Source organism: Chamaea fasciata, unplaced genomic scaffold (genome assembly GCF_029207755.1).
Source record: "Chamaea fasciata isolate MVZ Bird 193981 ecotype frontalis unplaced genomic scaffold, bChaFas1.0.hap1 SCAF_5, whole genome shotgun sequence".
NCBI lineage: Eukaryota > Metazoa > Chordata > Aves > Passeriformes > Sylviidae > Chamaea > Chamaea fasciata.
In genome coordinates, this window is record NW_027094090.1 from 28255662 (window position 1) to 28281162 (window position 25501).

Sequence of the window (25501 nt, forward strand, 5' to 3'; positions counted from 1 at the left end):
GCAGATAACCTGTATGAAGTTGCAGGAGGATTTGTCATTGATGCAGGGTAATTTTCATTGATGTAACTGTTTCACTTAAAAGTCCAAGAAGAAATCTTAATTTTATTCTTCTCACAAGCAACTTGTAACATGGTCTGCTCTTCAGTGAGTAGGACAGAGCACTCATAAAGACCAGGAACAGCTTCCAGAAGACAGAAACTGACGTATCAGAGGTTCCTATTAGAGGGCAGCCCTACACAAGACAATACCTGGAATTTGACACACACTATACTCCTTATGATATTTCTTTGCTGTACTTCATACAAGCAGTTAGATTTTCTTGAGTGCAAAGAGTCCCAATTTATTGAGTAATAGAAACTCCTGAGAGTCTCATGATTAGGGTCTTTTGCTAGCTTAAACATGAAATGCTAAAAGCCTGCTATACAGGTTTCAATCACAGAATCACAGAATGTGTAGGTTGCAAGAGACCTTCAAGATCATCAAGTCCAACCCAGCCCTAACACCACAACTAGATCATGGCATCGAGTGCCACATCCAGTCTTTTTTTCAACACGTCTAGGGATGGTGATTCCACCACCGCCCCAGGCAGACTATTCCAGTACTTAATCACTCTTTCCATGAAAACTTCTTCCTAATATCCAACCTATATTTCCCTTGATGCAGCCTGAGACTGTGTCCTCTCAGTTGCTGCCTGGAGAAAGAGACCAGCTCCCAGTGTCTACAGCCACCCTTCAGGAAGTTACAGAGAGTGATAAGGTCACCTCTGAGTCTCCTTTTCTCCAGGTTAACACCCCCAGTTCCCTCAGTTGTTCTTCACACAGCTTGTTTTCCAAGCCCCTCACCAGCCTCGTTGCCTCCTCTGGACACGCTCAAGTGTCTCAACGTCCTTCCTAAACTGAGGGCCCAGAACTGGACACAGCACTCAAGGTGTGGCCTCACCAGTGCCAAGTACAGGGGATGAATGACCTCCCTGCTTCTGCTGGACACGCTATTTCTGATAGAGGCCAGGGTGCCATTGGCCCTCTTGGCCACCTGGGAACACTGCTGCTCATGTTCAGCTGGCTGCTTTCCTCCTACTCTGTAGCCATATGAGCACTGGAACAGACTCCCTAGGGAGGTGGTCACAGCACCAGCCTGTCAGAGTTCAAGGAGCATTTAAATACTTCCAGGCAAATTGTGGGATTCTTGGGAATGTCCTGTGCAAGGCCAGGAGTTGGACTTTATGATCCTAATGGGTCCCTTCCAACATATTCTACAATTCTGTGATTCTACCACACTAATGTGCAAAGTGTTGTTGCATCCTTTTTCCATATTGAAAGTCATAGTATGTTCTCATCACTGCACAAAAGGTTTGTAGCTCTCTTTTCTGGTTTTATGCTGATATAATAGTACTTTAAACTCAGGAGAAAGAGTTTAAGAACTTCCATTAGTTACTATTGTCTAGGTAGGTATTTCCTCACTGAGATGACTAGCTGTTTGAATACTATGCAAAAATGTGTCTCTTGTGTTCAATATAATAGGAGACATAGATGCCCAAACCAACAATTTGAATTACTCTTCTTGTGGTGTTCAGTGCTTGAAAACCTGTGTCTGTTGCTGGGTTTGGTCCAGGATGTTCAAATAGGATCTTGTCTCTTGCGTAGACAGTATTTCATCTTCTCAGCTTGTTCGTTGTAAAGTTATTACATATCCCTGAGTTCCATAGGGTCCAGCGTTGAATGGCCTAACCAGTCAAGAACAAGGCTTTCTTCCCTGGAAAAGTACAAATAAACAAATATGTGAACACTGAGTTGCAGATTGTAGCAGCAAATGTTCCTGCACCCATGATTGTTCTTGCAGCTGCAGTAGCACGTCTTCTCTTGTAAATGTTCAGCACTTCTCCTACACCTGTTGTTCAGTGGAGGGCTCCACTGTAGGTGTTGCCTTCAGGGGAGCTTCAAGAAGAGGTATTGTACAAGAAGTGATCCTGTGAGAGAAAGGTTGCAAAATACACAGGCATAGGACCCAAACAGACTGTAGGGCAATATGTTTGTGTGTGCATTGTACCTAGACAGGTGTCAGCACTTATCTCTGTTATGCGTGCAGTTGCCATCCTTGTCTGTTTGGTACAATGACTGCCTGTGACATGTTGTGTCTGACAGTCGCTTCTCTGTGAAACCTGTGAGATATGGTTGGCACAGCACCTTTGCTCTCAGGCCCTCTAGCACCTTGCTTTCTTCTCACAGACCTCAGGAAAGCTTATTACTTGACTTGTACTCCACTCCTGAATTTAAATCACATTGGTTCAGCACCTTCCATTTTGTCTCCAGGAAGAACCCATTTTGTACCAGGTTCTATAGCTCATTAGTTACTTGTACTCATACATATGATAACCTTATTTGTTTTGGATGCATTCATGTCTAATTGAACTTAGCAGCAGAATTCCTATTGACAATACTATGTTAAGATATAATTCATTACCTTTGGGTGTCTGTGGTGAGGTTGTATTCCTAATGGTATATGAAAACTGATGGAATTAGGGTCAGAATATTTTATTTACTTCTCTAGTTGATTTTGTGAAGGCTCTTTCCATCTGTACTAGTCTATACAAATAGGAAGATCCATACAAAGATGACAATGCTTTTTTCAGCATAACTAAGTTGAAAGGGGAGTGGCCATGACAGGATAGGGAAAGCTTTCTGTGATACATTCTGTTCTGATTTTGGCTTGGATAGAGTTCATTTTCTTCACAGAGACGGTATGGGACTGCCTTTTGGATTTTTGCTGAGAGCAGTGATGATAATATAGGGATGTTTTTGTTACTGTTGAGCAGGGCTTACACGCCCAAGGCCTTTTCTGCTTCTTGTATGGCCAGGAAGTTGGAAGTGCATGGGGGTTTGGAAGGAGACAGAGCCAAGACAGGTGACCCCAGCTGACCAAAGGGAGATTCCAGACCATGTGACATCATGCTCAGTGTATACAGTGGGGGAAAGGAGGAGGAAGGAGGGGATATTTGGAGCCATGGTGTTTGTTTTCCTTAGGAACCATTACACCTGATGGAGCCTTGCCCTCCTGGGGATGGCTGAACATTGCCAAGCGGTAAATTAATTTCTTTTTGTGCTTTGCATGGCTTTTGCTTTTCCTATTAATTTGTCTTACCATGTGTATATCTGAGGATAGAAAACTAAACTAAAAGTTCTGGCCCTAAACTTGTTAGGCAGAGGCAGGAAGAAGGTAACTGAACAGAATTGAGGTAAAATCTCACAGACCCTATAGTGAAGCTGTGTGGACATTATCATCAGAGGGGAAAAGTGCTTACAGTATCACTTTGCGTTCACTTGGGATCAGTATTAGAATAGTACAAAGTAGTAGGTGATTTCACACTTCTAATTAAACACCAGGGATTGCATTCCCTCTGTTGCAAAAGGTGAAGTATAATATTTGTGACATGAAAATTCTCCAGTTGTGCCTTTTCCTGCAACCCTTGTAAGTCTTTCACAAAATAGAAAAACTATGACACTGCAAAAGCGTCTATGGAGCATCTACATTTCCAGGCTTTTATTAAATGGTTAATCTACATGGGATTTGTGGAATCCGAAGCAGAAACATTTTTAAATAATGCATGCTGAGGAAAACATAATCTCGTGTTTATTCCACAGAGGCTTTCAGTTTTGTTTTGGGATTCATGAACTCTCGTGGGCCTTCTAAAAATTAGCAGATCTGAGTACTGTAACAGCTCAATAATGTAATCTGTCTGGCATCAGGAGCCCTCTTTTGCAGAAGCTAAATGTCTTTTGCTATGTGATGTAGTCTGATAATATTATAAAGCTCTCTGGCTTCACCAGAGAGTAAATGACTGAGTATCAGCAGTTTGTAAAGCCTTTTAATACTGCTGAAAGAATAGATAATGACAGTGTACAGTACTAGAACAAAACAATAAAGACTGGGATATACAAAAGTTGATGGCCACTTAGTTTCTAAAATAATTACAGTTCATGTGGTTTTGGCTTTTACAGGTTTTGAGTGTAAATTCTTTTTGTTGAATTTCTATGAAGTGTTTTTCAGGAAACACATTTCTGCAAGAAAACTGTCAAATGTTTAGCCACAGAAAGCAAAAACACTTCTTTGAAATCTGTCATCTAGTTGTCTGTCTGTATATTCATTACGTTTTGAAATGCCACCAAAGCAGGCATGAATTAAAAAGGAAAAAATTGTTTTGAAAGATATATCCTTCCCGTGTTAAAATTTATACTAGAGTTTTGTAAGGAAACTACTGTCCTAATCTAGTGGCAAGATGACAGAAGAAATTGAATATTCTGGCTGGCAAACTACAAAAAAAAATTTGAATCTATGAATTACTCACAAAATGCTTTTGTTTTGTAATTCCTTTAAAGGAAATCATGATAGTGTAGAAAAAAAGGATGGGCAGACTCTGGGAACAGTAGAAAGTCTCTTTTGTATCTACCTTCTGCAGTGCACTCTGTCAAATGGCAAAAGGAAAGGCCTACTTACTGTCACTGCCAGTACCTCTGTAGAAAAAGTGTGCTTTCTTTCATCAAGAATGGTTAACGTGCTTCTGGTTAATTCTGCCTAATTGGTTAATTAATTCTGGTTCAATGGTTAATTGCATTCTGTACTCAGTAAGATCATGTGTAAATTAATTTTAAATTTCTGAGTACAACACGTTTAAACCTACAATTAGCTTCATAGAAAACTTCCTGCAAAAGTTCTTGTGCCCATTGACATCTTTCTATTATTGTTAGTAATGCATGTGGTACTTCTTTCATACTTCTTCATTACTTCTTTAAAATACCTGTCTACCTTTAGAGAACAAAATAAATGGTTATTTATTGTTCTGAGATAGAACTTTCTGATGCTGATAGACTGACTTAGCTGCTGCAGTTTGTCTTGACAGAGCTAAACTGAGCTAAATGCTTTTCCACTCAGAAACATTTCTCCATAGAGAAACTTCCAAACAAATAAAGGATTCCTACAGATCTGAAAAGATGACAGCTGGCATGTGTGTTCTCAGTGACAACACTGTAAGAGAGGGAGAAACTTAAACAGGGCCTGAAAAGTGTCAGTGGCCTGGGGAAAGTGGAGGCAGTGAGCTGCTCCACCAGGGTGCTGCCTGAAAAGACCATGAATCTTTGAGCACAAAAGTAGCACTGGATTAATTTTTGAAAGAAGTTCACATTGGACTCTCATAGATGAATTAAATGTGGTTTTAAAATCTCCTTTTTGGAATAACAATGGGATGCCTCTTGGCCAGCATTCATGTCAAAAGCAGTACTTCTCTTCTTTTACTGTATTGGCAGTGTTTTAAAAGTTCCTTTTTTCTTTTTTTTCTTCCTAAAAGGATACCAACAGTTGAAATGAAATTAGTAGCCAGAACCTTTTGCAAATCTTTATTCTCCTATGAGCTTTCCTTTAATATGGTACACAGTTTATCTGATTATTTGAAAAAATAGATTTAAAATTCTGATACTAGCTCAATGAGTTCTAATGGAGAATGTTAATTCTCCCTCTTTGTCACATTCCAGAATATTATATTTACTTAATAATTTTTCTGTCAATGATCTGTCTTTCTTTACACCCCTTTTCCATAGATACCTTAGATACAATTTTTCATAGAAGTATTTAAGATCCAGTGAGCACAGGAATTTCAGTCAGGGTGGTCTTTTAAAGAAGTGTACTCATCAGAGCAACAAATTCCCATTGTGTTGAGAAATATAGCTCTAATTTGTTACAGGACAGACTAAATATTATTTTTGTATGTGTGTATATGTATATACACACACACCTATTATTAATACATGTGTATATAGTAACTTTAATATAGTAACTTTAATATAGTAACTTTGTCACTTATGTACACCATTATTTTTATAGAAAAATAGAATGGTTTGGGTTGGAAAGGACCACGGTCAGGGACACTTTACACTAGACCAGGTTGCTCAAAGCCCTATCCAGCCTCTCCCTTAACACTTAAAGGATGGGACATCCACACTTTCTCTGGGCACCTGTTCCCAGTGCTTCATCATCTTCACAGTAAAGAATAGCTTCCTAATATCCAGGATAAATCTACCCTCTTTCAGTTTAAAGTCACTCCCCCTTGTCCTGTCACTACTTGCTCTTGTAGACTCTCTCTCCAGCTTTCTTTTAGGCCCCTTTAGGGGCACTTGTAAGTCTCTCTGGAGCCTCCTCTTCAGGTTGAACAACCCCAGTTTTCTCAGTCTGTCTTCATAGGAGAGGTGCTCCAGCCCTCTGTTCATTTTTGTGACCCTCCTCTGGACTTGTTTCAACAGGTACTCATCTTTCTTGTGTTTGGGACCACAAACCTAGATGCAGCACTCCAGGTGGGGTCTCATGACGGAAGAGTGATGGGACCAAATCACTTCCCTTGCCCTGCTGCCCACACTGCTTTTATGCAGCCCAGGACACATTTGACTTTCTGGGCTGCAGGTGCCCATTGCCAGGTCATTTTGAGCTTCTCAACACGCCCAAGACTTTCTCTTCATGCCTGCTCTCAGTCCATTCTCTGCCCAGCCTGTACTTGTGCTTGCCCTGACCCAGGACCTTGCTCTTGGCCTTGTTGAACTTCATGAGGTTTGCACAGACCCACCCCTCAAGCCTGTGAAGGTCCCTCTGGGTGTCATTCCTTCCCTCCAGCATGCTGACCACACCACACAGCTTGGTGTCGTCAGCAAACCTGCTGAGGTGCACTCGAGGGCAGTGTCCATGTCACCGATAGAGATGTGACCCAGCGCCAGTCCCAGCACTGACCCCTGAGGAACACCACTTGGCACTGGGCTCCACTTGGATATCAAGTCATTGACCACGACTCTCTGAATGTGACCATCCAGCCAGTTCCTTGCTCACTGAATCAAATCCATTGATCTCCAGTTTAGGGACAAGAATGTCATGCAGAACAGTGTCAAATGCTTCACACAAATCCAGGGAGATGATGTCAGTTGCTCTTCCCTTATCCATTGATGCTGTCATCATCTTTTTTGTCACGCACAGTCTTCTCTTAGTGAAACCATGTTGACTGTCATCAATCACCTCCGTGCCATCCACCTGTCTTAGTATTGTTTCCTGGAGGTTCTGCTCTCCATGATCTTGCCAAGCATTGAGGTGAGACTGACTGGCCTGTGGTTCCCTGGGTTTTCCCTTGTTTCCTTTTGAAAAAATGAGGGTTATATTTCCTTCTTTCTGGTCGATGGGAACTTAACTGGACTGCCACAGCTTCTCAGATATGATCGATAGTGTCTTAGTCATAATTTTCCTATCATTAGAAATATAAGCCTTCAGATACAAAATTATGCTATTTATAAAATACATCCTGTTACATATATGTGAAGAATGATACTATGTTAGAATTATTTTGCAGGAAACTGCATATATTGGTGTATGGTAGTGGCCTACACTTTCTTGAATTATTTTATTGCCAATAAACCAAATACACTAATCTATTCAAGTATGATTTAAAAGGTTGGTGGATATAAAACTCAGTCAGGGAAATCCAATAAAGGTTTGACATGCCTTTTTTACGCGACTTATGAAGTTTGAAGAATATATTGCTTCTCTTCAGAAGTAAAAATTCACATATCTAACAGCCTACACTAGGAGTAATGCTGCAACTCATTAGAAAGAAATACAAGGACATGCTTTGAATCATAAAGATGGGGAAAAAAATGTCAATGTTTTTTCATAAAAATGTACAGTGAAATTTATGAATTCATCTGTCATCTTATGAAATGTGTCTGAGACATGGTGAGAGGAAAATCAGTATGGACTTTACAGGCTGCTTTGCTCTTGTGATACAGACATGTCACAGGAAGTACGTGTGGGCAGGAGATACAAGTCTGTTCTCTTCTTCCCTGTGTGTTAGAAGTTCTGCTGAGAATAGTACAATTCTATGCACGTGAAGTGATATAAATGAAGTAGAACTCAATCCAAGTTAGTGTTCTTTTTAGAACACTAACTCGGACTGAGTTACATCTGAAGTCAATTTGCTATGAGGTAGAAATTTTAGTGCAGGATTTTTAATGTTAGGAGTACTGTAGGATTATTTATGGCATCCAGCAGTTGAATGTATTTAAAATTGAAAGTTTTACAATCTGCAAGGAAATGGGATGCTATAGTAGAAAGTAGTTTAAAACGAAAGTATGGCTGTGAATCACAGACACACGGAGAAACTGTGTCTTTGCTGAAGGTCATGGAAAAGAATGTCTGAATGAAAGTCATTCAGAATAATCAACTGTTCAAAATACTGGATGGCTGATTAGTCTGAATGAAAAGGCCAAGCATAAACAAAATTTGAAGACTGTGACAGAATTCCTTGGGAAAAGCAGTAAGTCTGCAATTCTGAGAAGTTCTTGCCATAGCAAAGTAGGTGAAAAAAAAAGCCTATTTGGGAGGCTGTCTTTGAGGAACATATTTTAACTTTTATGTACTTGGTAGCAATTTGAAAAATCAGTGGATTTTGCTGACTCACAGTTCATTGAGTCAAATGGATTAAGTCAGAGATACTAGGATCTTGATTTGGTTTTTTAAAATTACTATTACATACCTATTTTCAGATGTTTGACTACTTCAGAAGGTATTGTCCTTGGCTTTGCAGAGTATTCCTTGCCAATGCTTCTGTAGGGAAGAACAGAGTCAGCACAGAGTGATAGGAATACTTCAGTATTACATTCACCTCACTCAGATCCATGGAGACTTAGGCTAGGGTTACAGTTTCACATGCTGCTTTACCTTGTTTAATTTCAGGCTGTCATCTGTAGTTCCTTTGAGGAAATCTCTGTCATGTCAAAACCTAATCTTTTCTTGCAGAGGTTTGTTTTCTCTTGGATCAATGACCTGATGTAGCTCGCTGGGGATGCTACAATTCTTAAATGTGAGGGGAGAGGACAGGAGCTTGCAGTGAGGAACAGAAGAGCTCAGGGCCTGTCCATATCTTCTTTACAGCTGCTTCTCTTTAGATCAGAGCAAGTCCAGTGGGACAATCAACCCTTTCTCATTTAAGTAAAAGGGAGTGTTGGAGACAACGCTGTCTGTTCTTGCAAAAAGAAGGGAGTATAGCCAGTGGATGGATGGCCCTAATTCCACCCCTTCACATGCACACGCACACGCAAAGATTCTATTTTAATTTGTGGAGATAATTTCCCTATGTAATTCTGTGACTCCTACCAGCAATCCAAAGAAGAAAAGTCGTTGTTCTAGTCTCTGTGAACCTCCCTTTTTTCATACCTGCAGTTGTTTAGGGTATATGGAAGATTTAACTACTGAAAAGTACCTTCTAATAAAGTACTTCAGTGATCAAGAGATTACAGTGATTGCTGGCAAATAAAGGGGAAACAACTTTTCTAACCTGGCCCTTAATGCTTTTATAGTGGCAAAACCAGTTGTATAGATAAATTCATTTATTGACCTAACAGTCAAGTTCATTCAGGTTTAACTGTATTTTTTTCTCTGAACTCAGATTTTACTGGGGGCTTTTTTTGGTGCAGGTATTTTGACTCAAATACATTGAAGTGGTTCATTTTGTTAAAACAATAGTTTAACTACACTTCTGTCCATTTTAAATATTTGAGTTTTTCCTTCCTCTTTCTATTTTCCCCATGACATTCAATATCTCTGCCAAACCAGCATAATGACTTAGGTAAACTTTCTCTGATTAAATATGTGAGAAAGCTTATGTGTGAAGTTCAGAGTCTTGCTCATGCCAATCTTGATTTTATGTCTGGAAATACTGGTTTTTGACATTAAACAAAAGGTATATCATACTTTTCCCAGCATATACTGTTGTGAATACATCTTGCAGCATTGAAAATAGCCAAAATTATCAGCTGTTGTGGAAATAAAGGAATGTGGTTTAATTAAGCAGAAATTTATAATCTTACCTGGCAACTACCCAGCAGCAAGCATTATATATGAAAATACATTTAATCTGTTGGACACAGCCTTATGCTGGGAACTCACTATCAAGATTAAAGAAGAGTGAAGAAAGATCTTATTTCATCTTTGCCTTCTCCATGATTTCATTGGCAATGTTTCCAGGCAACTCCTTTTTAAGGAAACCAACTCCTGTTACAGAATGAGTTATGAAGTTAAAAATGAGACATGAGTATGAATGCAGAGATCCCTGTGAAAACTTGTACGCATTTTTTAAACAATGGATAAGGGGTAAAAAAAGCGTGGTTGCCTTTGTGTTCCACTGACATTTCAAATGTGGTAAGATCAAAACACTTTAAGATATGAATCTTAAAGGAGACACAGATTTTTTTTCTTTTTCTACTATTCAAGTTTATAGGAAAAGTATTCAAATGTCCTGCTGAAAACCCCTAAATGTATTCATTCCTGTTTTCTGCTTTTTCCTCCGGGAAGGGGAATCCTGCAATGGTTTCTTTGCTCATTGTGACTCTAGTGACTGCTGCACAGGCAACCAACGTGATACAACCCCTTTCATAAATTTGATCCAATTCGTTATAAAACTCTATGCAAAACCCCAACCAAACCCACAAATGTAGAAAACCTCAACACATTCCCCACACCCCCATCCTTAGAACTTTTTATATTTACTGAATGAGAAACATTATTTTCATGCATTTAGAGATGAACATTGATTTGCTACCTTAAATTTGACTTTGACAGGAAATGAAGCTCTTCATTTCAAGTTAAATGTTGCCTGGAAAATTTGAACCTGAGTTGTAGAATATAGTTATGAATTTAACTTGTTGTGTAGGCTAGAAACTGATGAATTACTTACCAAATCATTGCAGTGAAACACCTTGAGTCAAGTTCCTGTAAGGAACGAAGGAGGACTAGGAGAGGGGCTGCCCTAATTTTGCAGCCTGGATTTGCCAACCAGTCTAAGGTATTGTAACTGAATTCTGTGCGAGGGTATTATTGATTTAGTATTTCATTGTTCTGACAGTAAGAAAAGCCATATCTCAAACCCTCTTCTTCAACATGAGGTAGGCTTTTCTTATTCAAGGCCTGATTAAGGTTTTTTTCCCATAATGGGCTTTATTTTCCATCACCCTTTCTCCTCATAGATGGCTGCACTCAGCAGTATGGAGAACAGCTTTTCTATCAGCCTGGTGGTGCTGGCTAACTTACAGCTTTTGTGAAGGAAGAAAAGGCGGCCCTTTTCTGTCTTCTAGAAGGAATGGTGTTCAGGAGAAATCAGGATGAGGGAGGGAGGGATGCAGTACATTCACAACTGCTTGTCTAAGGAAGGTCTTGTCTTGATTTCTTGCTCCTTTTTGGAAGGAGGCCCTCCAGTTCTGTAGTGTGCTCACACGGTGGCACCTTCATAAACATCAGGAACCTACCTGGTGGGTAGAGTTGCCTTTTCATTTCTGCTGTGCCCATGTGGTCTGTGAAGCATTTCCCAGGAGCCCTACTGTAGGTTACAACTTCTTCCCATAGACCATATGGAAAATTTGGTAAGACATCGCCATTTCCATATGTCTTGATTTCCAGAAGTACTGCTTTGAGATACGTTATTCTTTTGAGCAATTCTGAACTGGGAATTGAAGCTGTGGAACCCTAGGGAATAATGCCTGAAGGGAAGTTAAAGGTGAGACTGCAAACCAGACTGGTTTCAGAGATGTTAAGAGCAGAAGATCAAAAATTGCTTTCTTCCCTATGGTGCAGTAGTTTCTACATGTCCTTACAGACCTAATTAAAATAACATTTGATTAAAATGAATACAACAAAGCACAGTTTTAAGTGGTACTATATCTCTGGATAAATTGAAATACCAACAAAATTTAATTATATATTAAAGATTAAAGAGTACTTTCTGGTTTTAGTTATATTACAGTTTCTCTGGTGTATAAGTAGTAAGGCAATTTAATGTAAAATTAAAAATCCTGGGACAACAGCATCTCTCTCAATTCAAATTAGCATGTCTGAGAAAATAATTTTGGCCTTTAAGATTGATTTATAGCAATTTTTCATTCTTTATGTGCTGAGATCCAAAACAGTGTTATGCTAATATGGCTGTATCACCTGCAGGTATTGCTTGTGAGTCGAGTGAACAGTCCTTTGTATTTTCTTTGAAGGATCAATATTTCAAGATGTGTGAAGGAGAAGGGTCTAACTGACAAGCAGCCTTGATACACTGTTGTTCTAACTATGACTGGATTGACTGAAAATTGCCTCAAAGAGTAAGGTAATTTATAAAAACTATAAAGTGTAGCCAAGTGTTTGAAGTAATCAAAGCTAATGAGGAATGATTTATTTTCACTTTTTAAATGTCTTGCCTTCCCTGTTATAGTTTCTTAAGTTTTTCTTTCTGAAATGTTCATATTTGATATTGTACTTGCATGAAAAAGATGCATTAGATGTTACAACTGAAAAAAAAAATTAGAGCAGGTAAAATTGAATAAAATAATTTTTAATAGTTGTGCTGTGAGAAATTACTTTTAGTGTATCTGTGTAATTGGAGAGAAATTTGGTTTTTATTTTTTATGTATGTCTAGAAATTGAGCAAATAACCTGGCTTAGGAAAAAAATGGTAGTTTGGAAAGAAGATCAATACATTATTATAAACCAGTGCCTTTTCATGAAATAGGAATTCAATTCATTTAAGTGCTACCTCGTTTCTCTGCCTAGACATATTGTCATAACAGGCAGATACTACTTTGGAAGCCTCATTGTGTATAATAAAAATATTATATATGCATATATGTAAATAAACTTTTTATTTTTCAATGATTAAATGTAGTCATTCTCTAGTGTGGATAAAATAATATGCTTATCAGCTAGCTTAGCTGCTAGTACCAGTTTACAGTCTGGTTTACAAGTTGTTTAGTGAAGTGCTTTTGCAGTACTAATGACAGACTTTCAGGAATATTTTTGGTTGTTATTTTGGGATTTTGTACTGTGTTTTCCTCTAGCAATGCTCTTTTTCCTTCACCTTGAAGAATCTTTCTTTAATTCAATATTTAGTATTATTTTGTGGAAGGATATCATATATTCTTAGAATAGTATTCATATAATGAGAGAGAGAGAGTATTTCTAATGGAAAAAAGCTTTTCATCATCCATTGGTGTGCCTGCAGAACTGTGATGAGCTTAATTTACACAGAAAAAAGTACTGTTCTTGCAATGTGTGCTGTTTGCATCTGAGATTTTGATGTAAAGGATAAATTAGTTTTAAAAAGTCAATCAAAGAAAATAGTAGTGAAAATGGCAATATGAAAGAAATTTCTTTTATCTCCTCAGTGATATAAATGTGAAATTCAAATTATTCTCTGAACACTGTAAATTTTTACATCAAATGTAATATTTACTTACATAATAGATCTGAAGTCCTGGGTAATTTTTTTTTGTTTCATTAATGAATAGCATAGACATACAAAAAAAATGCAAAAAAGTCTTCCTAGTTAGGGAAAAAAACTGGATTAACTTCTTGATGAATAAATGAGCTTTTTTTACCCTTAAGGTTGAAATTAATGATTTTATAAAAAGGCGTACTCAGGCTCTAGTTATTTGCTTTTTTCTATTCTGCTTGCTTAAATTGCACCTGAAATTATGTTATTTCAGTGGTGTTTAATAGCTTCACTCATTATTTTAAATGTGAAATTGAAAATATTCTTAACCTATAAAATACATTTCAAATGAAAGAGCAACAGTATGGAAATGCAGATTAGCACATCCCATTTAGGTTTCAGTTTTTTGATGATGTTTTAAAACTCTATTAGAAGTGTAAGATTTATTGTGAGAATTAAGCTGCTGGGTTTTATTTTTGATACATTCATTTAAAAGCCATACTAATTTTTAACATCATAATAGCAGAGAAATTTTCCCATTTACATAAATGTGAAATGCATAAAAATAGGCATTTATTTATATTTTTGAATAAATTCTCTTTTCTTGGCCTTTCATAAGGAAGATACAAGAAAATGGCTGGAAAACAGAAAGTTAACAGAATCTGTTGCTGTAAAGATAGAACACGTCTTAATCAAACCAAGATTTAATTAAGCCAGATGAACCCAGTCACAGATTTGGTTGAATAAGACTGGCAAAATGAAGGATAAATCCTTAAAATATGAATTTTAGTAAATTATATCTGTTATTTGTAGTCTTCCCACTAAAATAATGTAACATGGGTCTGTCCATTTAAACAGATATGGTTTAATAGTAAGTGTCAGTAAAACTGTCTAAAATCAAATAGTTGCTTTTAAACAAGAAAAAATATAGTAATAAATGGAAAGAATTCTGGATAACAATAGACTCCAGGGGGGAAGTAATAACAGGTGCAATGCTGGTCCATCTAAAATGTCATCTATACTTGTGAAGTTTTGAGCAGATACTTACCCTGCTCTGAACTGAAAATGTTCATTTTTACAGAATAATGGTATCACAGAATGGGTTAGGTTGGAAAAGACCTCTAAGATCATCACATCCAACCATTAACACAGCACTGTCAAGTCTGCCACTAAACTTTATGTCCCGAAGTGCCACGTGTACGAGTCTTTTAAATATCACCAGGCATGGTGACTAAGCCACTTCTCTGAGCAATCTGTTCCAGTGCTTGACTGCTCTTTCGGTGAATAATTTTTTTCTTATTTTTTCTAATAACCAATCTAAACCTCCCCTGGAACAACTTGAGTCAATTTCCTCTTGTCCTATCTCATGTTACTTGGGAGAAGAGGCCAACCTCTACCTTGTTACAAACTCCTGTCTTGAGGTCCCACTTCAGCCTGCTTTTCTCCAGGCTAAACAGCCCCAGGTCCTGCAGCTGCTCTCATCAGATCTGTGCGCCAGACTCTTCACCAGTTTTGCTGCCCTTCCCTGGGTACGCTCCAGCACCTCAAAGTCTTGCTTGTAGTGAGGGTCCCAGAACTGGACACAGCACTCAAGATGTGGCTACACCCGTGCTGAGTACAGGGGATAATCACTGCCCTGGCCCTGCTGGCCACACTGTTTCTGATACAGGCCAAGTGCCTTGGCCTTCTTGGCCACCTGGGCACACACTGGCTCATGTTCAGATGGCTGCTGGCCAAAACTCCCAGCTCCTTTTCCACCTGGCCACTTTCCAGCCACTCTTCCCCCAGCCTGTAGCACTGCCTGGTGTCGTTGTGACCCAAGGGCAGGATCTGGCACTTGGCCTTGTTGAATCTCATGCAATTGGGCTCTCCCCATCGATCCAGCCTGTCCAGATCCCTCTGCAGGGCCTTCCTTTCTTCCTTCCAGCATATCAGTGCTCCCACTCAACTTGGTGTTGCCTGCAAACTCACTGAGGATGCACTTGGTCCTTTTGTCCAGATCATTGATAAAGATACTGAACAGGATGAGTCCTAATACTGAGCCCTGGGGAACAGCACTGGTGACCAGCTGCCAACTCACTGCCATTCACCACCACTCTCTGAGCCCAGCCATCCAGCCAAGCTTTTACTCAGCAAAAAGAGTATGCCCATCCAAGTCGTGGGAAGCCAGTTTCTCCAGGATAATGCTGTGGGAAGCAGTATCAGATGCTTTACTGAAGTCTAGCAGACAACATTCCCAGTCTTTCCTTCATCCACTAAGTGGGTCACCTTGTCATACAAGGAGCTCAGGTTGCTCAAGCAGGACCTGCTTTTCCTTAATCCCTGTTGGCTGGTCCTGAACCCCTGGTTGTCCTGTATGTGACACATGATGGCACTCAAGATGATCTGCTCCATGAACTTCCAGTTTCAGACATTGATGAGGTCCCCTTTCAGTTGTCGCTTCTTGAGGCTGAACAGGCCCCTTAATCATCTTTGTCACCCTCTGTGGGACCTGCTCTAGGAGCTCCATGTCTCTCTTGTCCTGAGGAGCCCAGAACTGGACACAGCACATCAGATGTGGCCTCACTAGGACTGAGCAGAGGTTCAAGAAAAAAGAAAACAACAAAACAAAAGCAGCAGAGAAAAAAGAAGAAAACTTGAATGCTAACCTTCCCTGCTTTATTTTATCTATAGAACTGAAGTGTCCAGCTGCAGCAGGCAGGCTTTCTGATGGCAATGAAGTTAATCAGAACTTTGTGAGTTGTTATGAATTATTTGAGAGTGAGGGGAAATTAGAGAAGCTCATATAAAGATGTGGTAAAAATCACTTCAGAAATCACTTTCAGAAAATCTCGAAATAGGCAAGTTATTTCTGACCATTGTTAGGACACTATTCACCCCTGCACATATGATCCTCAGCAGCATTCCCAAGCATAGTGACCTGGTTATCAAGTGTACCATGACACTGGTGATATCTGCAAACAAAATATAAGTTGGTTCATTTACTTAGGTCTCACATAATTCTGTTGGGAGCAGTGGCAGCATGAATTAGTGCTGTATAAAGTAGGAACAGACTTGATTTGTGTAGCTGTAGTCATTGTGAAGCTTATCAACTCTCACTTTTAGCAAGAAAAGCAAGAATATTTCTATAGTGTTGAAGTATTTTTATCAGAGTTTTCTGTTCATTTCAGTTTTTAATGGTGGGCAGATAACAGATGTAATTGTAACTACTTCAACAGAATTATTTAAAATTAAATGAACAAACAGGCTAATTGTTACCTGTTAAATAGTTGTAGGACCCAAGCCCCATCACCAAAAAATGTACCCAGGACAGCTAGCTGGAATTTGTACAGTTTGTTCCCTCTGTGCTGTTTACTGTCCTTGTTAGGGTTTTATATCCGACAGAATGCCTTAGTCCTCAGTTTCTGGCAATGTCCTTATTCTGAGTGACCTCCTCTTTAGCATAACTATTCCAGCATTTCATGCTAATATTAGTGGTTTCTGCTCTAATTCCCCAAGGGAGGAGTTGCCTTGTCTGTGAATCAGATTCTGCTCTTTTGCACAGTATGGTTTTCTCAACAGTATCTCCAGGATTGCAGGAATACTTCTGGACAGTCAGTGCTTTTGGGGTTAGCTGTAGGGATGCAAAGAAGATAATTAACCGGTGTAATACAGAGCGTATTACCTTCTCCTTAGGTAGCTCTCTGAAACCCCTGCTCTGAATTCTGATGGGTAGAAAAAATTCAGGAAAATAGAAAAAAAATTCATTTCATCACATTTCCCATGTAAAGAAATTATTATTTTAGAGAGTATTGCAGCTGAGCATCTTCTTCAAATATTTACAAGGAACTGAACTGGGAATCTTCACTCCCAGGGTCAGAGTCAGGGTAAAGGTGTGTTTTCCTTCTGCCCACTTGGCAGTTTTCCTCTGGCTCTGTTTGCACACTATGGTATGGCTGTCAAAGCAGGCTGATGATACACTGATATTTTTTCTTGTAAGCACTGTTTTGTTCTATTGCAAAACCTTTCAGAGGGAAAGAGATGGGCTACTTGAAAATGTTTGTCTTGTTGAAGTTTGTACTGAATTATTTGTACTTAATGAGGGATGAGATCATTTGCGTGCTCTAAAAGTGCCCAAGTGTGAAGAGCTATCCTAATGATACCATCATCTAGGTACCTGGTTTTACCATTGACAAGCTCTAAAAATGTGTTTTCTTAGTTTATTTTCTCTCACTTTGAATTCTTTCTAACTTACTGAGAATTTTAATGATCAAGCAGAATTCTTTCCTCTCCTTGATCCCCATATTTAGTGATTTGCTTCAAGCCAAACTAGCTCTCTCTAAACCTATGCAAGTTATGTTTTCACTCCCTTCTTTGTAAACTCATGGTCTTCAGCAGGTTTGCAAAATTACACTCAATTCAAACATCTCAACCAAGTCTTTGAAAGACAGTTTAGTATGGATACATGCATAAGAGATGAAGTGTATTTGTTCAGGCTATCATAAGTCTAAAGGACTACTGAAATTGATGTCACTAAACCATTAGTTTTATGCTTCATTCTATCATTTTTATGTGAGGGAATTAGAAAGGTAAAAGAATCTGAATCCAATCAAGAATTTAGGATGCCAGAAAGGACCCAAGCAAGACTGAGACATCTGTTTAAATTTGCAGTACAAAAGTGCTGTTCAGATGCTGATTTGACTCTGAAGGCATCTCAACTTGCCAGGCTTACTAGGCTTACCTATCTATTTGAGGGCTATCCACAGCTTTGCTTGGCTATGTCTATAGTCACCCCAGCCAAAGCAGTTTATAATTTAAGCTGAGCAGGATCTAAAAAGTGAGTGCTGCTCTGTTTAAATCATCCTCAATAGGGCCAAATCCAATATAGGTCTTCAGGGAATATGTAAGACAACTGTAAAAGGACAGATTAACCTTGCTCCAGTGTTTTAAAAATCAGCCCTAAGTGGCTGCTTTAAGGATTCAAGTCTGTGACACATGACTGAGTTTACAGGCTTACCTGCAGCTCTTAATTAGATATTTGATCTCCATGCTTAGTTGTTTGGGGGTTTTTTTCCTACATTTTTTGGTGCTCAGAGATTGTATTTCTTGAGCAGATAGTTGAAATAAGAGTGGAATTTTTAAGGATCCATATCTCTGCTTTTTTGGCTGTGTCCCAGTGTTCATAGTGCTTTACCAAAGAGATCCAGTTAGCAGCTATGGAATTTTAGGGTTCAGGGAAGAACAACACAAACCCTGCTCGGTCCTGGCAGGGCCAGGGGAGTCAGCCTTGTGCAAGGGTGCATCAGCTGTGTTGGTGTCCGATGACCTGGTACAAGTGCAGTTCAGTGGCAATGGAAAATGGGTGGATAGTTGAGTGGTTCTCTGTTTCTGGTTCAGCAGTTGATACTGAAGTTATGCTGGAAGCAGTGGGATCTCATTGTGCTGGGGCTGTGCAGATGTACAGTCAGTACTGGTATTTGTGTTGAAAGAGCTTCTGTTCTCATGGCAGATGTGTTGGTCATTGCCATAGTGAAGACAAGCAGGCAAATATTTGGGGTTTTTTATAGGACCGAGTCTTAGAAACAGGGTCAGCACTGTTTTCTGATGTTGTTATATTATTTCAAGGAACACGATGAATTGGAAGAAAAATTATGATGCATCATATTAGGATGGAACGCTCCTTTAGTCATAGTAACTATTAGTAGATACTGAATATTATGTGTTGAAGATACATAATTTTGTGTCATTCAGTAAGTCTAGGTGAGATGGGCCTACCCACGAGCTTCAGAAGAGCCAGTGGGGAAGATATCTGGTTCACAGGTTTTCATTTTTAATATGTTCCTTAAGACTGGAAGAAAGCTGGTGTTCTGCCCAGATTCAGAATAGACAAGCAGATTGAGCAGGGTAAATATAGCCAGTTATAAATCACTGTGAACATATGGAAAAAGCTGATTGGGGACTCAGCTGATAGGGAATTAAAGGCCTTGAGTAAAATTGATTCTGCTCAGAGTTTTATGGAAAGTAGGGCTTGTAAAACAAATTATTGACAAAAGCTTGATTTTAATCTTTTAATATCTGGTAAAATTACAAGTTTAGTAAGATCATGGTGTCAGTGTAAAAGACTTTGAAAAACATTTATTTGACTTATTGCCATGTGAAACCGATTAATAAAAACATGAATAGAACTATGTAAAAAACCAGACCAGACTTTGATGAATAACAAACCAGTTGGCAGGTCTTAATATAGGATTGTCAATAAAGAAGTTTCAAGGACTAAGTGGCTTTCCCATAGTGGAAAATAGAGAGTGACAGTAGCAAGACTGTAAATTGTGTCTAGATTGTGGAAAGGAAGGAGACCACTATGAATACTTAAATACATTCTCAGAGCCAAAACAGTAACGCTTGAGTGTGGTGGCAGTTCAGGAGTGTAGCCAGGCTGATGGTTTTTTGCTGTGTATAGAACTGCTAAGAACATTTAGAGCATGGCACAAAAGGCCATCTGCCTTTGTCAAAATAGCTTGAAAATGGCTAAGTGCATATAAACATTTAATCCTAATGAGTACCTGAAGCATCTGAATTAGTCCTGAGGAGATCTTGTTGAATTCAGGAGGTCTGTCTGTGTAGTTTATTTTTCATCCAGTTCTCTTTAAATGGATGTCCCTATAACACGTACAGTGTAGCCAAATCCAAAGCAGTGCGCTTAAGCTTCATAAACAGGAGAACACAGAAGATGATTTTGTATTCCCTGATGACTTTAAAGGATAGATTTATAGTAGATTGTGACAAATTAAAATCTTGGAGGAAAGCAGTGTGGTGTTTTCCAGGGTTCTAGAGGATGAGAAATGGTTCCAATTTGGTGTGCTTTTAGAAAGTTTCAAAAATTATTTCTTTTTATTGACACTTCTATTCAGACGCTCTAAAGCTATGTATCATGTGGTAAATAGATTAAGACTAGATACCTGGAAATAGACCATAACTTGAATAATTTACATCTAGTATGTAAGAGATGGATGGGGAATGCAAACCAATGGGGGCTGAATTGACTACAAAATTATTCAAGAGCAGAATTTTGAGTACTACTCGGGTCAGTCAACACATACATGGATGTTTAGTCTATTGTGTCATGGTACCTCCATAAAAACATTTAGAATTATTCTTGTTATATAGCATTATTGTTTCTAGTAGTGCTGTGTCTGTGCTGCTTGGGTAGTGCATTGTTATCTGTTTCTGTTTGAAAGATTTTAATTAAATAATTGTTGCTAATTAACATTTTTCATGTGATCTATTATTGCAAATGCTAGATAACCAAAAAAGAAGTGTGAAATTTGAAGCCATTTGTTCAAAAATATTTTAAATCATCTTATTAATATTTGTAAACTTCACATAGTTGTGTAAAACATATCAGTCCTGTAAAGACCTTCCATTAAGTGATAAGGGTATTGCGGTTGTCTCAAAAGCAAGCATTTTTTGCTTTTTGATTGTAATCTTCAACATTTTTTTATGTACAAATAATTTTTTTTCCTAATGTGTATGAAATATTCCAGATTTTCTGTGTTGCAATTTAATAACCCTTTCACATATTTTACACTGGTTTCCATTCACATTTCTAAAGACCTTTTGTCTTAAAAATAATGTAATTGAGTAGAAATGCATAATCAGTGATGCATCAATTCTCTGTGAAACAATATTACATTTAGAAAATACTGTCTTAACTTTGCACTAGGTTGGATTTCAGTAAACACAACTCCCTTACACTCTTACATCCTAAAGAAGTAATATTACAGCAACACTTACAAAGAAATTAAAGATGTTGTATGCTTCTGTTGAAGATAGCTAGAGGAAAAATGTGTCCTCTCTGTCATTTGGAGCGTCAGTTGACTCAGCCTTGAGGTGTCAATTGATAGTGTATCTGTCTGTATTAATATTCCAATCAGAAATCAGTATTATTCAGTACTGGTATAGTATAGTAAAATACCCTCTCTTTGTGCATGTGTAGGTGTGTGGGTTTGCTCTACACTCATGGATACTCTTTAGTTGTTAACACTCTCTTTGGCAGATCCTGACCTGATCCAATGGTAATTGTTCTATGGTGCCTGGACACAATTCAGGGAGTATCAGAGTGAGTAGGTAGGATGGGGACCCTTTCAGAGGGGCAAGATGTAACCCATGAGGTACCAGTGTCTTCTCCCAAGTAGCAAGCAAAAGGACAAGGGGGAACAGTCTCAAATTGCTCCAGGGAAGGTTTAGATTAAATATTAGATGATTTCTTTACTGATACAATTATCGAGCACTATAACAGGCTTCTCAGGGAAGTGGTTGAGTCCTTATCCCTGGAGGTATTCAAACACATGTAGCTGTGGCACTTAGAAACATAGTTAAGTGTAGGATTTGGCAGTGTTGGGCTGATAGTTAGGCTTGATGATCTTAAAGGTCTTTTCCAACCTTAACGATTCTGTGATTCATTTGCTCTTGAGCTCTTAAAATTGAGGAGGTCCTTGCCCCTTTTGATTTACAAAAGGAGTCTTGAATTCTCCCTTTCAAATTATCCCTTCCTTATACATACTGTTTTTTCTAGTTCTTCAGTGTTTGTGAAGTATCTGGTTTTGCTGTTTATAGCCAAATGATCCCAGTGAAGAGACCACTGGGAACAAACTGTGTTTGGCTCTTCTGCCATATAGTCTATATCAGGCTCACCTCAGGTGCTTTCATTCTTCTAATTGTGGCTTTCTGTGGGTCATTTTTAAAAAGTAGGTGTTTGGTTGGTTTTTTCTAAGTGAAAAAAAGGTTGATGTCTCTCACTTGATCCTGGCTCTTTTGTAATACATACATAAAACCCTTGCCTTTTGTATTTATGCTTTGTGATGAAATACTACTACACTTTGCTTACGCATTTTTTTTTACCTCGACTCCTGTTTGCTACCCCATAGCTTCAACCTTTAGTACATGTTGTTAGCCGCAATCAGCATCTCATCAAGAAGCACAGAAGACATAACAAGTGACATTTTTGTTAGGTGCTTAGGAGGTATGGAGGTATAGAAAATCTTATTTTGTACAAATTGGTGAGTAAACTCCTGAACTAACTGTCACAATATATATGTTTTTGTATTAAAAGAGTAGGCAAAAATGTCTGAGTTACAAGAGATGGCAAATAAATTATCTGGAGGAAAAGGCAATCTGCTGTGTAAATATTTCAGATTTTGCAATTGAAGCCTTACACTGATCTGCGCTTAGAGGCCTGTCCTTATTTTGTAGCAGATAATTTTATGTCAAAGCAGTGTTTAGTTCTGCATTAGCAGCTGTTGTATTCATACTAAAATATGCCAGATTTAATCTTGACTATATTCAGCAAGAGCACTCAGTTGTGCTGACAAACCTGAAATCATTTTCAGTGATGCTCTATCGCAAACCCTTTGGGCACATTAGCTCTCTGAGGCTAAATTCCCATTTTATATCCAAACATCCCAGCATTTGATTCAATAGATATCCTACTGGAACTTTGCAGTAGCAGAGGTAGACAATATGAGACAATTTCTCAAGAGTATTATTTTCCCAATCATTTTAATTGCCCCTGCCTGATTCAGCAATGCTTGGGTATTCATTTGTACTTGTTCAAAGCAAATGCAATTTAATTTTACAATACTCTCAAATCACTGCAATACTCATTTTACATGTCGAAAGAACAAGACAATAAAGTGGATAATCAGGTTTTCAGGGTTTCATAAGGAGAACTGAAATGTTGCATGGAGAAGAAACAGTAGATTCAAGGTTCACCTGTGAAATACTTCAAAGAGTATCCTGCAAATCCCAGGTCACTGCACAGAGAGGGCACCTTGATAATTGCAGTGATACTGTATCAAGGAGATGACATAAAGATGAGGAGAGCAGTGGGTGAGAACCTAGTTTAACTGGAGAAGAGCAGGCAGCTGTAGTCAATAGAATAAAATCAGCTTTTCTGGAGAGCACTTCATTGCAGGAAACATGCTGGAGTGTTCTCAGGCACTCTCCACGGTAGCTCTACTCCTTCCCCTTGCTCATTGCAGCAGGAGTGTAGTAAACTGTATGTGCCAAAATGGGATGGAGAAAACACTTCTCACCTTTCCCAGCTCAACCCCCAGCAATTTAGGGTGCTCATTTAAAATGTGGGAAAGTTCAGTTTATTTTTCTAGGAAAGTCTGAATATTTTTCATGCATTCCTGCTATATGTCCGATCCCCTTTCTGAGTATTTTGTAGGTTGGCATGCCACGTTGACTGCTTGTGCAGTTCCAGTTTGTATAAATAATTAGGCAAAGGCCAGAACTATGGTGTCCTCTCTTCTGATGTGTTTTGTAGTTTTTCTAATCTGCCATGATAAATAATTAGTCATTTGTTACATTACAGTGTGCAGTCCTAGAGGTGGTTTGGAGTGTCAATAAGCAACTTGCCTTCTCCTGTGATGCCCCAGTCACCAGTTCCCAACAACTCCAAGTAGTACATGTCTAGAACTTTAACGTACTGGAATATTCTGATTTTGAAATAAAAATTTGTTTTACAGATAGTGAGCCTAAGAATCAAGGAGTTTGATGTCCTAGGTTAGGATGAGAAGTAGAGCTCCACGCTTCAGTTCTAGTTTCTAATTCCAGTCTCTGCTCAGAGGACTGTACAAAGAGAAATATAATTTACAGGAGCAATTAAGAGGCATAATTTCTTCTGTAATGTGAAAATTGAGGAAAATTATTACCATAGGCTGGTTTAAGTAACTTCAGGAAGCACAAACAACTCCTAATTTAACATTCATAAAGTGGCTGTTTCTTTGCTACTTTAACTCCTTGTGGACTGGATAATATTGTGTTTCATATCTGTAGTCAGAGTGTAGCAAGTGTTCCCTTCAAGATGAATTAATGCTGATCACTGTGAACTTTCTGATCCATCTGGTATCTGGGAAGTACTTGCTCAGTGGATGTCCACTTACTGAGAATGCCTTGTGTAAGCACCGTTTGGATTTCTAGGGCTGCGTAGGTCTTTGTAGGTCGCTGGTGATGCTGATGGGGCTTGCAGGCAGCTAGTTTTTACTCCTCCAGCATTCTCCTCAGCTAGAGCTTGGTACTGAATGCAGAAAATAAGGAGGGAGCCAGAATCATTCTGCATGGTTAATAAGATCTCTCATGCTTGGCTGAGAGGGGAAATCTAGCACATTTCAAAGAACAGACTTCCCTTAAGTTTCATTTCCGTCAGTTCTTCACATATGAAAGGAGCAGAAGAGTGCTTGAAAATATGATGACAGTTAATTAGATTTTGGGTTCAGGCTAGAAATGACAAAGTATTTTGATGTTATCAATTTTGAGAGGAATCAGATTTCCAGAAATAGGAGCCTAGGTACAGTACACATGGTAGCACCTCAGCACCTTTGTGAAATCTTGTGAATTCAGTCTACAGCTGTCTTATTAGAAAGAGTTTTGAAGTGGGGAGAAGTGGGATACTTATACTCAAAGCTGCAGAAAGATTCCACAGTTTACTTAGAAAATTCATGGCTTGACATGTTTTCATTGGAGTAGATGCCTAAAGTGCCTCTTTCCAAGAATGGTGCAAGGTACTTGAAGGAGAGACTAGGTGGGCATTCAGAGCTTTAATCCACTAAATCTACTTCAGAGGGCTATTATCTTTAGTATATGCTCTTTTTTAACTGCATGGATTGACTGTTGCTTTACCCTCCTTAGGAGAGGCATTCCTATTTCCGTTCACTAAGGTTATAGGAGTTCTTCATTAGCTTCTTTAGGAAAGTGTTACGATCTAGGTGACCTAAGAACTTGTGGATTTCTTGGATTTCAGTAGAACACATGGTGTAACTCTTATTCTTAGATATAGTATTTAGACTGCTTGTATTTCATAGTATTATTAAGATGCATGTGATCGTTCAAGTCTCCATTGTATCTTCATATTGTTCTTTTGTCTTTTATTTGCCAGGTTTCATGTCTATACTTAACTACTGCAAGCTATCTAATCTTATGAAGTTGAACTTCATTCTTCAAGTGTGATTTACTCAGTACAGTCTACAACCATGATGAAAAAGATGAGCATACCTACAAGCATAACTTCCCTGGTCCTCTTTCTGTGCCAAATTATTTCTGCACTGGATGTACCTCTTGACTGTAAGTATTAACCTGATAAAAAAGTGCAGAATAATGGAAGATTAGTTAAATAATTTCTGTGGGAAGCTGAAGATAACTCCAGCATGGAGCTGAAAAGAGAGTGCGTTTGGTCACTTCAATCAGGACATT

General features: G+C 38.6%; 1 protein-coding gene across 8 annotated transcripts in view; it reads left to right on the forward strand.

The window, feature by feature from the left end:
• NRCAM (neuronal cell adhesion molecule) overlaps positions 1 to 25501 on the forward strand; it is a 148417-nt gene that overhangs the window by 54833 nt on the left and 68083 nt on the right. For all 8 annotated transcript variants that reach the window (XM_066183094.1, XM_066183088.1, XM_066183089.1 and 5 more), the window contains exons 3-4: positions 12057 to 12166; positions 25188 to 25372. In XM_066183094.1, the coding sequence (XP_066039191.1) occupies positions 25282 to 25372 (91 nt within the window). In that variant the 5' untranslated portion in view covers positions 12057 to 12166; positions 25188 to 25281. The remainder of the gene's footprint in view (positions 1 to 12056; positions 12167 to 25187; positions 25373 to 25501) is intronic.